Source organism: Otolemur garnettii, unplaced genomic scaffold, assembly GCF_000181295.1.
Source record: "Otolemur garnettii isolate 467f Iridium unplaced genomic scaffold, OtoGar3 scaffold00074, whole genome shotgun sequence".
In the NCBI taxonomy this organism is placed as follows: domain Eukaryota; kingdom Metazoa; phylum Chordata; class Mammalia; order Primates; family Galagidae; genus Otolemur; species Otolemur garnettii.
This window is the reverse complement of record NW_003852469.1, coordinates 1,642,745-1,655,655: the sequence shown is the minus strand read 5'-3', so window position 1 is coordinate 1,655,655 and position 12,911 is coordinate 1,642,745. Positions and strand designations below refer to the sequence as shown.

The 12,911-nt window shown below is 43.7% G+C and overlaps 1 protein-coding gene across 1 annotated transcript in view; it reads left to right on the top strand.

Moving 5' to 3' along the window:
* Positions 1 to 6,959: 6,959 nt before the first annotated feature.
* MSRA (methionine sulfoxide reductase A) overlaps positions 6,960 to 12,911 on the top strand; it is a 321,213-nt gene continuing 315,261 nt past the window's right edge. The window contains exon 1 of the mRNA XM_003793929.3: positions 6,960 to 7,335. Coding sequence (XP_003793977.1) covers positions 7,200 to 7,335 — 136 coding nt within the window. The 5' untranslated portion in view covers positions 6,960 to 7,199. The remainder of the gene's footprint in view (positions 7,336 to 12,911) is intronic.

Below are 12,911 nucleotides of genomic sequence, written 5' to 3'. Positions count from 1 at the left end.
AAAAAAAAAAAAAAAAAAAAAGAGTTTGAGGTTGCTGTAAACTGTGATATTGCAGCACTCTGAGGGCGACAAACTGGGGCTCTGTCTCAAAAAAAAATATTTCAATCAAAACCACAAAGGATTCAGGTGAGGGGTTGACAAACTCATTTAAAATAGATCAACAAGAATGAAAAGAGAAGAATCAAAATAATTTGACAAAGAATCTTAACGAAGGAATGCTTATCCCATTGTATGTTACAGCGCTTTATAGGAAGTACCTGGTCTCACTTGGGGAATCTCAAAAGAGATTTATCTTGCTTGTTTATCTTACTACCCAGGGTTAGGCACAGATAGTAAGTGTCTGAGCAACAGTGTGGTTGAAATAGGTGTATCTTTCACTTTGGGGGCATCTCGAGAAGGGAAGGTGAACCATGGTTGGCTTCTGGCTGGGCTGAGGTTTTTTCCTCCACAAGGGTCAGGTTTATTCCAACACAATTCCTGGGTGGATATCTCACTGTCCTTTAGGGTGGTCCCTACTGATTCCCTGAAAGTGACATGGAGCTTTTAATATTAATAAAGGGCCTCAGCATCTTTCCATCAGTGCCTTCTTTATCACGCTAGCATGTTCAGATTGGTTCCAGGAGCAGATGGATCCTGAGAGCATTTAAATGACAGAAAAATAAGTGTATTATTGATACCTAGATCAACAGACAGACTCAGTGAAACACTCGAGCTGCTTCCCTAGCATCCTCCATAATTTCTTGCTTCTCATTTTCATATTAACTGGAATGAATTTCTTCTAAAATATAATAGGATGGGAGATGAGAGGGTGAAAATGGACTTATTGATGTAAGGGAAAACAATTCCCGCCCCTCCAACCCCCGCCCCCTTTGGAAGAATTAGGTAGCCTTTTAATTTAAAATTCCAGTAGATGAATTATGTTGGTATTTCCCCAGGGTGACTTTGATTGGAATTTCCACCCAGCCTGAGATCGCATTTTTCACAGCTCCGCACCTGCAGGCCCCCTGGTCCCTCCTCACTTTCCGTCCCTGGTGCTGGTGGGGTCCAGGCCTCCGAGCTCCAATCAGGGCTGAAGATGAGGACAGCTAAGTAGCCCTGGATGGGGATGACGCAGTGCTGTGACTTCAGTTATAAGATATTAATGTAGCTAGACACACACTTGGTGGAAATGCTTATTTTTAGAACCATCCATACCATCTTTGTGACACCAGATCTTCACCCTTTCTGGGCCCCCCTCCACCCCAACCTCATTTTCAGGCTCTGCAGATAATACTAGGCTGGCTCCTTCCCGTCCCTCCTGCTGTATGTTTTTAGGCGTATATGAGAGTGCGTATTTATTTATTTAACACATCTCTTCTGAGTGTGGCTATCATTACATCTTCCCAGTGCACTGATTATTTCCGAATTTATATCTTCCACTCTGATCTCCCGCAGTGTTGCAGACCAGAAGATCCTGCTGCTTGTGGAACATCCGTCCTCTCCTGTGGGTGTCCTTCTAAAGCAAAACTTGTTCGTTCCATGTTCCCTAACCTCCTCTGTGGTCTATCTCAGGGAAACTCCCCTTCCCTGGGCTTGTAAGCCAGAGACCTTCGAATCATCCTCAAATCCTCTCTCTGTCTAATCTCCTCTATCTGTGGCACAATAACCTGATTATTAGATCTGACCAATAGTTCTCAATCCCATCCTGCTTTCTCATCTCTATCACTGCCAGCTTCATCTGGAAACCCTTAGACTGTCTTGCTGGGAATATACTAACAGCACCTCACTGACCTTCTAGCTCTTGTCATTTGTCCTTTCAACTTAGTATCAATCTTGCTTTCAAGATGGTCTCCCTAAAATGCGAGTGATTACATCACTGCCCTGTTTGAAATCCTCCCATGGTCCCGAAAGGCCCACCCTGGAGCCTGCCGTGCACACCCCCTCCCCAGCAGCCTTTCAGCGACCTTCCCGGATGTCACTTCCCCCACTTTGCACTCACAGCGTCCCTCCCTTCTGGACACACTGAATCACCAGCAGCCCTCCAGATCGGCTTTGATTTTTTTTGTGCTTTCCACTTGCGCAAGTCTGCATTCAATGGGATGGCCTTGCTGCTGTACGTATCTAGTGGATCCCTATCACGGCTTCTCAGGAGCCTTCTCTGCCCTTCCAAGGTGCAGTGAGCTCTTCCTCTTTGTCCAGTGACACTGTGCTGTTCAGGTGTTGACAGAGCCACAGTGGGTATGTGTGCAGCCTGGCAGGCAGGCTGTGTGTCCTTTCTGCTGTCCTTCCTCCACAAGAGCTGGGGTGGGGGTGGTGTTTGGCTAAGTTAGAGGGGCACCTGGGAGCTTATCTGGGGTAACATGACCTTGATGTTTGTGCATCACCCAAAGATGTGAATATTCTCGGCTTTTGCAGAAGATAGGATACCAACTTGCACGCTACACTTACAGCTCTACCAATATGCGAGCTGATTCCAAAAAATGAATTCAGTTTTATTTTTGGGTGTGTTGCATATTTCGAGAGGGAACAGTGGTCATTTCCTGGTCGTCATGCTGGGGTTAAAGACCCCCGGTCAGGGGTTTCCTGATCTCTACCTTGACACATCTATTGTAACACTTACCCTGTTCTGTTATCATTTTGCCTGCATTAATTGAGAACATGGGCCCTCCCATACTAGCTTTTGTTATCCCCAAAGCCTCAGGACACTGCTTGCCTAGAGAGGATGCTCCGTAAAGCTTGTCTTACATAACTATAATAAGTTAATATGGTTTCTCTCTTATCCCAACATCCACAGCCTTCCCTACGTTGCTCTTGTATCAGAGTGGCCCTGAGGTTAGAACCACAAATATTTCTCCTTAATTTTCAGTACCTACACACTCCTTGGGCATCATTTCATCATAACTTGTCTTCTAAGACACATATGAGAAGACAACAGACTCCGCATGCTTTGAGCACGTAGGAGAATTTTGTGACTCGCTGCTAGCTGATGTAGTTACAAGCGAAAGCCACCAGATGGCTTAAGGCAATGAATTTAGCTTGGAAATCTGGGATGAAAAAAGCAGGGATTGGAGAGGAATTAGAAGGATCTAGTTAGTGAACACTAAGTAACAAAACCCACTGATCAATACGTGTATCGCCTGACTTCGGCAGTGGGTTGGTCGAGGTTTTGCAACCTTTAAAGGAAAACATTAAAGGGTGTGTTAGCCTTGTACCTTCCAGTATCTCCGTGCTTTAAGAATTACAGAATGACAATTGACATTCAATTCAATTTCACAATTATTTGTGGAGTTAAATTAAACCCTACGAGAGGCTTATGGAGGCACATGCCATGTGAGGCAAGGCTTACTAAACACGGGAAAAATGTGGGATATAGCTGAAGATTGCTTTGTTTTCTCTTTCTGTACACCAGTGCTGCTTACTGTCTCAAGGAGAAATGCTGTGAAAAAATAATTATGACCTAGAAAATTCCTGCATATTTTCTGTAGGCGGAATGGGTGAAAAAAAAAAAAACACAGTAAAGCAAAAACCTAAAGAACTATGGTAGTTACGAATCAAAACGTATTTTATATGGTATTTGCATATTAAAATCGGAGTTAAAACTATTAGATTAGCTTAAAAGGTTTTAATGAGGTAATATAAAAGCAAATCTATGTACGAAAAGGTCTGGAAGGGTAAATACCATTGGCATGCAAGTGTGGGTGCAAGTGTCTTTTGATAAAATGACATTTTGTCCTTTACATAGATATGTAGTAGATGGATTGCTGGATTGAATGAAGGTCTACTTTGAGTTCTCTGGGGACTTTCCATAGCTTTTTCTTTGAGGAATATCCATATTGTTTTTCATACCTATTAGTACAACTGTACAAATTTTCTTCTTCTTCTTTTTTTTTTTTGAGACAGTCTTACTTTGTCACCCTTGGTAGAGTGCTGTACTGTCACAGCTCACAGCAACCTCAAACTCTTGGGCTCATGTGATTCTTTTGCCTCAGCCTCTCAAGTAGCTGAGACTATAGGCACTTGCCACAATGCCTGGCTATTTTTTGTTGCAGTTTGGCAGGGGCCGGGTTCGAACCCCACCACCCTCAGTATACGGGGCCAGCCCCCTATCCACTGAGCCATAGGTGCTGCCCTATTACCTGGGTTTTCAAAGATAATGTTTTCCCTCCCTCATTAATTTTTCTTTTTTTATTTTCTCTATACATATACATGTGTTTATTTGGTTTCCACTTTTTGCTTTCACAAAATTAAAAAGGCTTAAAATTTAATAACAATAATAATGTTTAAGGACTACAAACAAAAACCTCGTGAAGCACGAATGAAGATAAATATATTCAGAAATCAGACAATTGTTGCAATAAAATATTGAGCAATAATAATAATAATAATGCAAAAAAAGTAACATTCACATTGTCAGATAAAAGTATGTCTATCATAGAATGCTTGACTCTGAGGTTCAGTATGGAGTCATCAGTTAACTTCTTCGTATTTTTTTTTCCAAAGTCTCGAAAAATAGACAACTAATATTTATAAATAAAAATAAAAGGCTTGGCACCTGTGGCTCAAGCGGCTAAGGCACCAGCCACATACACCTGAGCTGGTGGGTTCAAATCCAGCCCGGGCATGCCAAACAACGATGGCTGCAACCAAAAAATAGCCAGACGTTGTGGTGGGCACCAAGTAGCAGTAGTCCCAGCTACTTGGGAGGTGGAGGCAGGAGAATTGTTTGAGCCCAGGAATTTGCTGTGAGCTGCGATGCCACGGCACTCTACCCAGGATGACAGCTTAAGGCTCTGTCTCAAAAAAAAAAAAAAGATAATTTCAAAAAACAGATCATGCCAAATTTTATAGACAAAAGAAAAAGAAGAAATCCTTCAAAATCATTCTACTTCATCGGAAAAAATATATTATTATAAAGGGAAATTACAAACATATTTCATTTATAAATGAGGATGCAATATCCTAAACAACATACTAACAAGTTGAATTAAAAATTAATGTTCAAGTAATATACTTTGGTCAAAGTTAAATCTAATTTATGTGCGAATTGGTCAGTATTTTCTTTTCTTTTCCTTTCCCTCACCCCTTCCCACCTTTTCTGTCTGCTCTCCCCTTCCCCCATTCCCCACTGTGTCATCAATTGTCTGCATATCAAAGTTGAATACATTGGATTCTTGCTTCTCCATTGCTGTGATGCTTCACTAAGAATTAGGTGTTCCACCTCCATCCAGGTTAATACAAATGCTGCAAAATCTCCATTTTTTAATGGCTGAATGGTATTCCATGGTATACATATACCACAGCTTGCCAATCCATTCCTGGGTTGAGGGGCATTTAGACTGTTTCCACATTTTAGTGATTGTAAATTGAGCTGAGATAAATAGTCTAGTACAATCCCATACATCAATGGGGAAGAGAGATGAACAGAACCTTCTCTAAAGAAGACAGACAAATGGCTAGCAAACACATGAAAAATGCTCTCATCATTCCTAATTATTAGAGAACTGCAAATTAAAACCACCCTGAGATACCATCTAACCCCATATTACGAAGTCTCAAAACTGCAGATGCTGTCGCGGATGTGGAGAGAAAGGAACACTTTTACACTGCTCGTGGGACTGCAAACTAATACAACCATTTTAGAAGGAAGTATGGAGAAACCTTAAAGAACTCAACCTAGACCTCCGGTTTGATCCTGCAATTCCATTACTGGGCACCTATCCAGAAGGGAAAAAAAAAAAAAACACCTTTTCTTTTTTCTTTTCTCTGGCACATAGATGGTTTTATGAAAGAAAATTAACTGATTAAATAACTTGGGACTGATGTTTCTAAGTTTACAGAAAGCATTCGGTAACTCATTAGGCTAATTTAATCAGCAATGCATATAATTTACTGTTATCTTGGAGATTAGACGTGGAGACACCTCTTTCTGCTGTCCTCTGTCCTCAGAATCTCCCCATCCATGTGGATGTTTTTAAGCATCCATCCCTAGGTTTATCTCAGGGTGGGAGGAAGGCTGTACACACAGGGCCTTCCCTCTCATTCCTCAAGTCACGTCCTTTATCTAGTCTCCCTGCAGTGAGGTGGCTGGGGACACTGTGGTGTAGGAAAGCTAGGATGGGACAAAGAGATGGAGCTTGTAGGAAAAAGAGCAAAAGCTACTTGTTGAAGGCTGATTTGTACAGAAACAAGAGGTAGTAACGGGTGGGTGAGGGAGGAAACGGGCTCATGCTGATGGAATCTCCGGTGCCATCCTGTGCACACCTCCATGATTCCCACATTCGGGGGGTTTCAAGGGGCAGCAGAATTTGGCCAAATGTTTTGTTGGAAACGAGCACAATATTGTTAGATTTCTATTTTGCCAAATAAGGAACACAGGTTGTTCCTTCCCTCTTCTGAGGCTATCCACTTATTTTGGGACATTCTTGTAAAACCCAAATCTCACGTATATTAACTTCTAAGTCACTCATCCGGCTCCAATCACCGCACATTTCGTTTGAAAATTCGTCACAGGAACATAGGTTATCTCAGAATTTGAGAAACAAGAATGATCCAAGGGCACCTGCGCTACGTTAACGGTGATATTAGTGCCTCGCTCCCTTATTTTCCCTCCTGCAAAATGGGTTTAAAATATGCAGTATTTGTGTTTGTATATGTATACACATAACGTGAAAGTGAACACATCTTCCCCATTCCATGCTGAGACCTGTGCTTAGTTTTCACTTTGAATCAATAGGAAGGAATCCTTTTGATGTTTGTCATTATAAAGGCTCCAATGGAAAGTGACATACATCTCCTAGCTGTGCTCAGAGCAGGTCCTCTTGTGTTTTCCTGGGCGTACTGAACCACCGCTAAGGAGGTGGCGAAGCGGGACGAACTTTAAGCTCAAACACTGCACCACGGGCTCGGCACCATGTTTTTGGCCTCTGCCGCTTCACGTATTTGACACGGCAATTAGCGCGCTTGCTCCCGCCGGGAGAACTTTGTCCGGTGTGGAGAGGCTGAAGTCCCCGGGAGCCACGCTCGTCCGCGCACCCCCACGGGGACAGGACACGCCCTCGGCGACAGCCCGCAGGCCCCAGCCTTGGGCAACCTCGGTTCCGGGAGGCCGGAGCCCGCCAGCAGCGCCCGCTCGGCTCGGCCCGGACTCCGCAGGCGCCGGCTCCGCTCGCGGCCGCGCCTTCCCGCCCCACCCCCGGACGCCCCTCGGCCGGCGCCGGCACATGCTCTTGGCCACCAGGAGGGCCCGCCAGCTCCTACACGGCTTCCTTCTCGTCTCGAGGATGGGAGACTCGGCCTCAAGGATCGTCAGCCCCGAGGAGGCCCTGCCGGGGCGGGAGGAGCCGATCTCGGTAGTGGGTAAGGACGGGGCGCGCGGGGGCCGCGCGGAGGGTGCGAGCGCCGTCAGTGCGCATGCGTGTCAGCCACAGCGGCCGCGCCTTCCCCGCTTGCCCGGAAGGAAGCGTCCGGCTGGCCAGGGGCGGGTCGGAGGCCTGCGGTGTGCGCAGGCGCCAGGGGCCGGGGTATCCGCGGGCTGGGGATGGGACTGGCGTCCCCTTTCTTTGTTTAATTTCTCAATTCCTAAAACAAAACTGAGCGTGTTGAAGGAATCTCGCCGGTGGGTGTAGCTCACCCGTGGCCTGAGTTTTGAGCTTGGAAGGCGCGGTCTGGCTGTCCGTCCTTGGTCGCGCGTGTGTCCCCCTCTCCCGTCTGCCTGGCTCCCGCCACCTGCAGCGGTAGTGCCGTGGGGCTTGTCCCAGGAAGTTCCGGAATGAGACCGAACCCGGAAAACCTCAGTTTTGCAATTGCGCCTCAGGCCAGTTTTGTGGCTGCAAGAATCACCCGCAGCCTCCAGCTGTCCCCCAGACTGCCCGCTGTCCCCGCCTCGCCAGGGCTGCTGTCTGCGTGGTCAGTCGTTAGAGGTGCCCTTTTAAATCAGTGCTTCTCAAACTCCCAAAACTTTTTAGTCTTAGACGGTACTTTGGGAAAATACAATAAAAGTGGGCTACTAAAAAAATGGTCACGTACTTGGATGCCTCTTAATGTTAGACTGTTAAAAAGTTTTACTCTCAAGTTTTGTCGCAGACAGCACGGGGCCACCAGTAGGAGGACCATAGGTTTGAGCGTAGCACTCATCTGCCCCTACTCCCAGCATCAGCACCTGGGGATGCCCTCACCCCAGACTACTGAGTCGGAGACTCTGGGGGTGGAGCCCAGCAATCTGTCTTTAAAGCAAGCTTTCCTGGTGATTTTGATGTGGGCTATAGTTTTAAAACCACTGTTCAGAGCTGTTGGACTATTAAGTGTTGTTTAATCTTTCTCAGTACTATCGAAATTCATCATTTTAAAATTTCCTAAGAATTCTGTTTTTTTTTTCCTTAAAGTATTGTATACGGAGGGTTTTTCATATCAGAACACTTGGTATGGGAGTAGAGAAGGTAGAGGTTTTTTGACTAGAGGTAATTTGGAAACCATGTGACTTGTTTCTTATCTAGTTAATAGTTTCTGTCCCTGCTGTTCTCCATCATTTCACCTCCAACTCATCTCCAGCCTTAGAAGTTTATATTTTTTTGTTTTTGTTTTTGGCCTGGGCTGGATTTGAACCCACCACCTCCTGCATATGGGGCCGGTGCCCTGCTCCTTTGAGCCACAGGCACCACCCTCTAGAAATTTATTTTTGACCCAAATTCAGAGATTGAGTTTTGAAAAAAGGTCCAGATTATCCTTGGTTATTTTTTTTTAGAGACTTTTATTTATTTACTTTTTGTTGTTGTTGCAGTTTTACCGGGGCTGGGTTCAAATCTACCACCCTCGGTATATGGGGCCAGCACCCCACTCACTGAGCCACAGGCACTGCCCAGAGTATCTTTGAAAATGTGTAATATGTATAGCCAGAGTATAACCAGGTTGTCAAAAGATATACATTTATCTTAAAAGTTCTCTTTCACAATCTGGTATCTGTAAATGGACATTTAGAAGCAGTGCTTTCTAAATGCTGAACTTCCTTGTTTTGTACTATATGTAATTCCTTTGCACAAACTACCATGTCTTCTATACGCCCTTCCATACACCAAAAAACAACCCAAAAACTCTTGATCCTATTTCCAAACTGGTTCAAGATCAAGATTGACTAAAATTTAGTTGGGCTTCATCTTAAGCAAAGTCTTTGAACCGACTTCCCAGGATATAAATGATATTTTTGGTAAAAGATTAACATTTCAGAAACGAACCAACAATTTCTTTTTCATATCCACATGATTATTTTAACGGCAAAACCTCAGGACCTGGTTCCTTTCCAGGCTCTTCTGTCTTCTCATAGAGCTGTGTTTTTCATACACCGACACATCTCTGTATTTGGGCCAGTAAACTGCTTTTTTGCTTTGGTGTAGGGCCAAGCCTGCAATACACGTCCTTATTGTTCATCTGTTGTAACTTTTTTCACCCAAAGTATTTAAATTTTAGATTGTGGCTGTTTCAGTCTCGACTCCAGGGAGTATTTCTGTCTTGACAGGTTGCTGAAAGTTCAGATTTGCCCCAGAAATGGGCCGTGTTTTCTCTTCTGTGGGTTTTGGTAGCTGTAAACTTGAAACTTACAGTTTCAATACTACTGTTTCATAGCTCTTCAGGTCTCTATATTACCTCTGTCTTTGTTTGTTATGATATTTGCTTACTGACTCTTAAAAGTTCTGTGACAAATGTCACCTTTAGACTTTAGAAGATAGGGCCTTTTGCTTGAGCTAGCATCACGTGTGCGTTATTACTAAATACTGTGAGTACTAAGGGTTATCATTTTAGCTTTTCTCCTACTGGTTTTGTATTCTTTTTTTTTTTTTTGAGGCAGAGCCTCAAGCTGTCCCCCTGGGTAGAGTGCCGTGGCATTACAGCTCACAGCAACCTCCAACTCCTGGGCTCAAGCGAGTCTCCTGCCTCCGCCTCCCAAGTAGCTGGGACCACAGGCGCCCGCCACAACGCCCGACCATTTTTTGGTTGCAGCCATCATTGTTGTTCGGTGGGCTAGGCTGGGGATTCGAACCCACCACCTTAGGTGTATGTGGCTGGCGCCTTAGCCACTTGAGCCACAGGCGCCGAGCCTGGTTTTGTATTCTTAAGGGAAATCTCACACTTTTATAAACTGTGGCCTAGTAATAGACTTCCATTTTGCAAGAAGAGAAGAGTTAAACTTTCAAACTTTTAAAATGCTTAATTTCTCCCAGCCTACCTAAAATGGATCAAAACACTAGTAGGCCTACTTTGGCGATTGATAAAAACTGACAGTGCCGTGGACTGCCTCAGTTATAGCCTGCTCTGTTGCTGTGAGGGTGGCTTCTGGGTAGCGCTGGCTGGCTTATAGGACTCACAGTGACATAGCTGGCCTTCTCTGTGGAGGTCATGTCATTCTACATCAGTGCCTGACTACGAAGCAATTCTCTGAGAACCAGGACTGGGGAGAAGGGGAATTCATATATGTTGAACTGCACTGGTAAACAATTGCTAAGAGACAGGCTGGAGGTGGAAGGCTTATAATTAAAACCTCAGAGGGCCTGCTGTGCTGTTAATATGTGAGTTCCTTATAGTAAGATCTGAAATCTTATTTCCAGTGAATTAATAATTGTAAAAGCCCAGCTTTTATTTTATATGGAACCCTTTTATTTGTGTATTGGAAACATTGCTGATCTATGTTTCGGATTGACTCTTTCTACAAAGTTTAAATGGGATCAGGTGGTTTGGGGTTTGGAGATATTTTTTTTTTTTTTGAGACAGAGCCTCAAGCTGTCCCCCTGGGTAGAGTGCCGTGGCATTACAGCTCACAGCAACCTCCAACTCCTGGGCTCAAGCGAGTCTCCTGCCTCCGCCTCCCAAGTAGCTGGGACCACAGGCGCCCGCCACAATGCCCGGCTATTTTTTTTGGTTTCAGCCGTCGTTTGGCGGGTCAGGGCTGGGGATTAGAACCCGCCACCTTAGGTGTACGTGGCTGGCGCCTTAGCCGGTTGAGCCATAGGCGCCGAGCCTGGAGATATTTAAAACAACTTTGACAAGTCTAATTCAATCTCTGCTGTTTTTCTTTTATGTCCTTAGATATAGTATTAGATACTTAGATAGTATTCACTGTATTTTTTTGTTGTAATACTTTTTTAGGGGGTAGAAACAGGTAGAACCCCATCTGAAGGTATCGTCTTCTAAGAATTTTAAATATAAATAGAAAAATAGTAGAACAGTGTATTACACGTAACCCAAAAGGTGGCTCTTTATTAAAAAAAACTGCAGCAATAAAATTTATAGATGGTTAGTCTAATCAAAAAAAAAGCAAGAAAGTACAGACACAAGTAAGAACTGAGAAAGGGACGGAGACATAACATTTAAAGAACCATTGGAGACTATTTGCTCAACTTTTTGGAAACAAATTTTAAAACTTGGGTGAAAATGATAATTTTTAGGAAAATTTAATTTATCCAGACTGACCTCAGAAGAGGTAGAAAATTTAAACGGTTTATTTTTTCACAGAAAAAAATAAAGTTGTCTGAGAGTTACCGCCCCATAGAGCACGTTCAGATGGTTTTACAGAGAACATCCATCAAATATTTAAAGGGCAGATAATTCCAGTGCCATTTAAACTGAGATAAAAATCCAGATTCTTTTTAAGAAGCTACTATCACACCGAAACCAAACCTGAGAGACATTGCACGATAAAGAAAACTACAGGGCTTAAAACTACTTCGGCTTAAGGAAGGAATGTTAGAGATTTCCACTTGGGTTCAGATAGAGATGAGGATATAGGCTCAGCCTAGCGCCTAGTACCAAGTGTGCACTGTTACCGGGTACTTTGGGTGTTATCATCTTAGTTTTTATCCTGCCTTCAGAAGGAAATCCTACCTCTTGGTTTCTTAAGGGAATTTCCACCTTTTTATTGATAGCATCCTAGAAGTTGCTTTATACTTTGTAAGAAGGCAAGATTCAAGCCTTTAAACTTTTCAGCGTTTAATTTCTCCCAGGCTACCTAAGTTGGATCATAAAATGAATAGGTCTACTTTGAGTGGTTGGTTATTGTTTTACATTATTTTACATTGTGTTGGTAGGTACTAGCCAAGGTGGTCAGATGAGATAGGGCAATAAGAAATGTACAAAAGAGGAGAAGGTTTAGAAGTTCATAAATAGGTCAGGCGAGGTGACTCATGCCTATAATCTTAGCACTTAGGAGGCTAAGGTGGGTGGATTGACTGATCTCATGGGTTCGAGACCAGCCTGAGCCAGCGAGAGCCCAGTCTCTAAAAAAATAGCCAGACATTGTGGCAGACTCCGGTAGTCCCTGCTACTTGGAAGGCTGAGGCAAGAGAATTGCTTGAGCCCAAGAGTTAGAGGTAGCTATGACCTGTGATGCCATGGCACTCTACTGAGGGTGACAAAGTGCAACTATGTCTCAAAAGAAAAAAAAAGTTGGTAAATACATATGGGAATGTAGCAGATTTAAAGGTGATATATCAGTGGGGAAAAAGATGAAATATTCAATAAATGGTGTTGGGACAATGGGACAATGGGCTAGCCATGTGGGAGAAAAACGTGGATCTGTACTTCATACCTTAAGCCAGCATAAATTCCAATATTTGATGGAATAAATTCCAGATATATGATAATAATAGTTTGCACTCACTCAGTGTACTGCATGCCAGGTGCTGTAGTAATTTGCTAGCATGTACAATCCTCACAATACCCTGATGAGGTGGTTAACTATTATCATCCCCATTTGTGGATGTGGAAACAGAGGTATTTAGCATGGCAAAACTCACCATAAGCGAAGTCAGAAGACCAACTAGGATAAATATTTGCAACTCATATCATAGGTGAAGGACTAATCTCCTTAATATATAAGAAGTTATCTTGGCTCGGCGCCTGTGGCTCAAGTGGCTAAGGCACCAGCCACGAACACCTAAGGTGGCAGG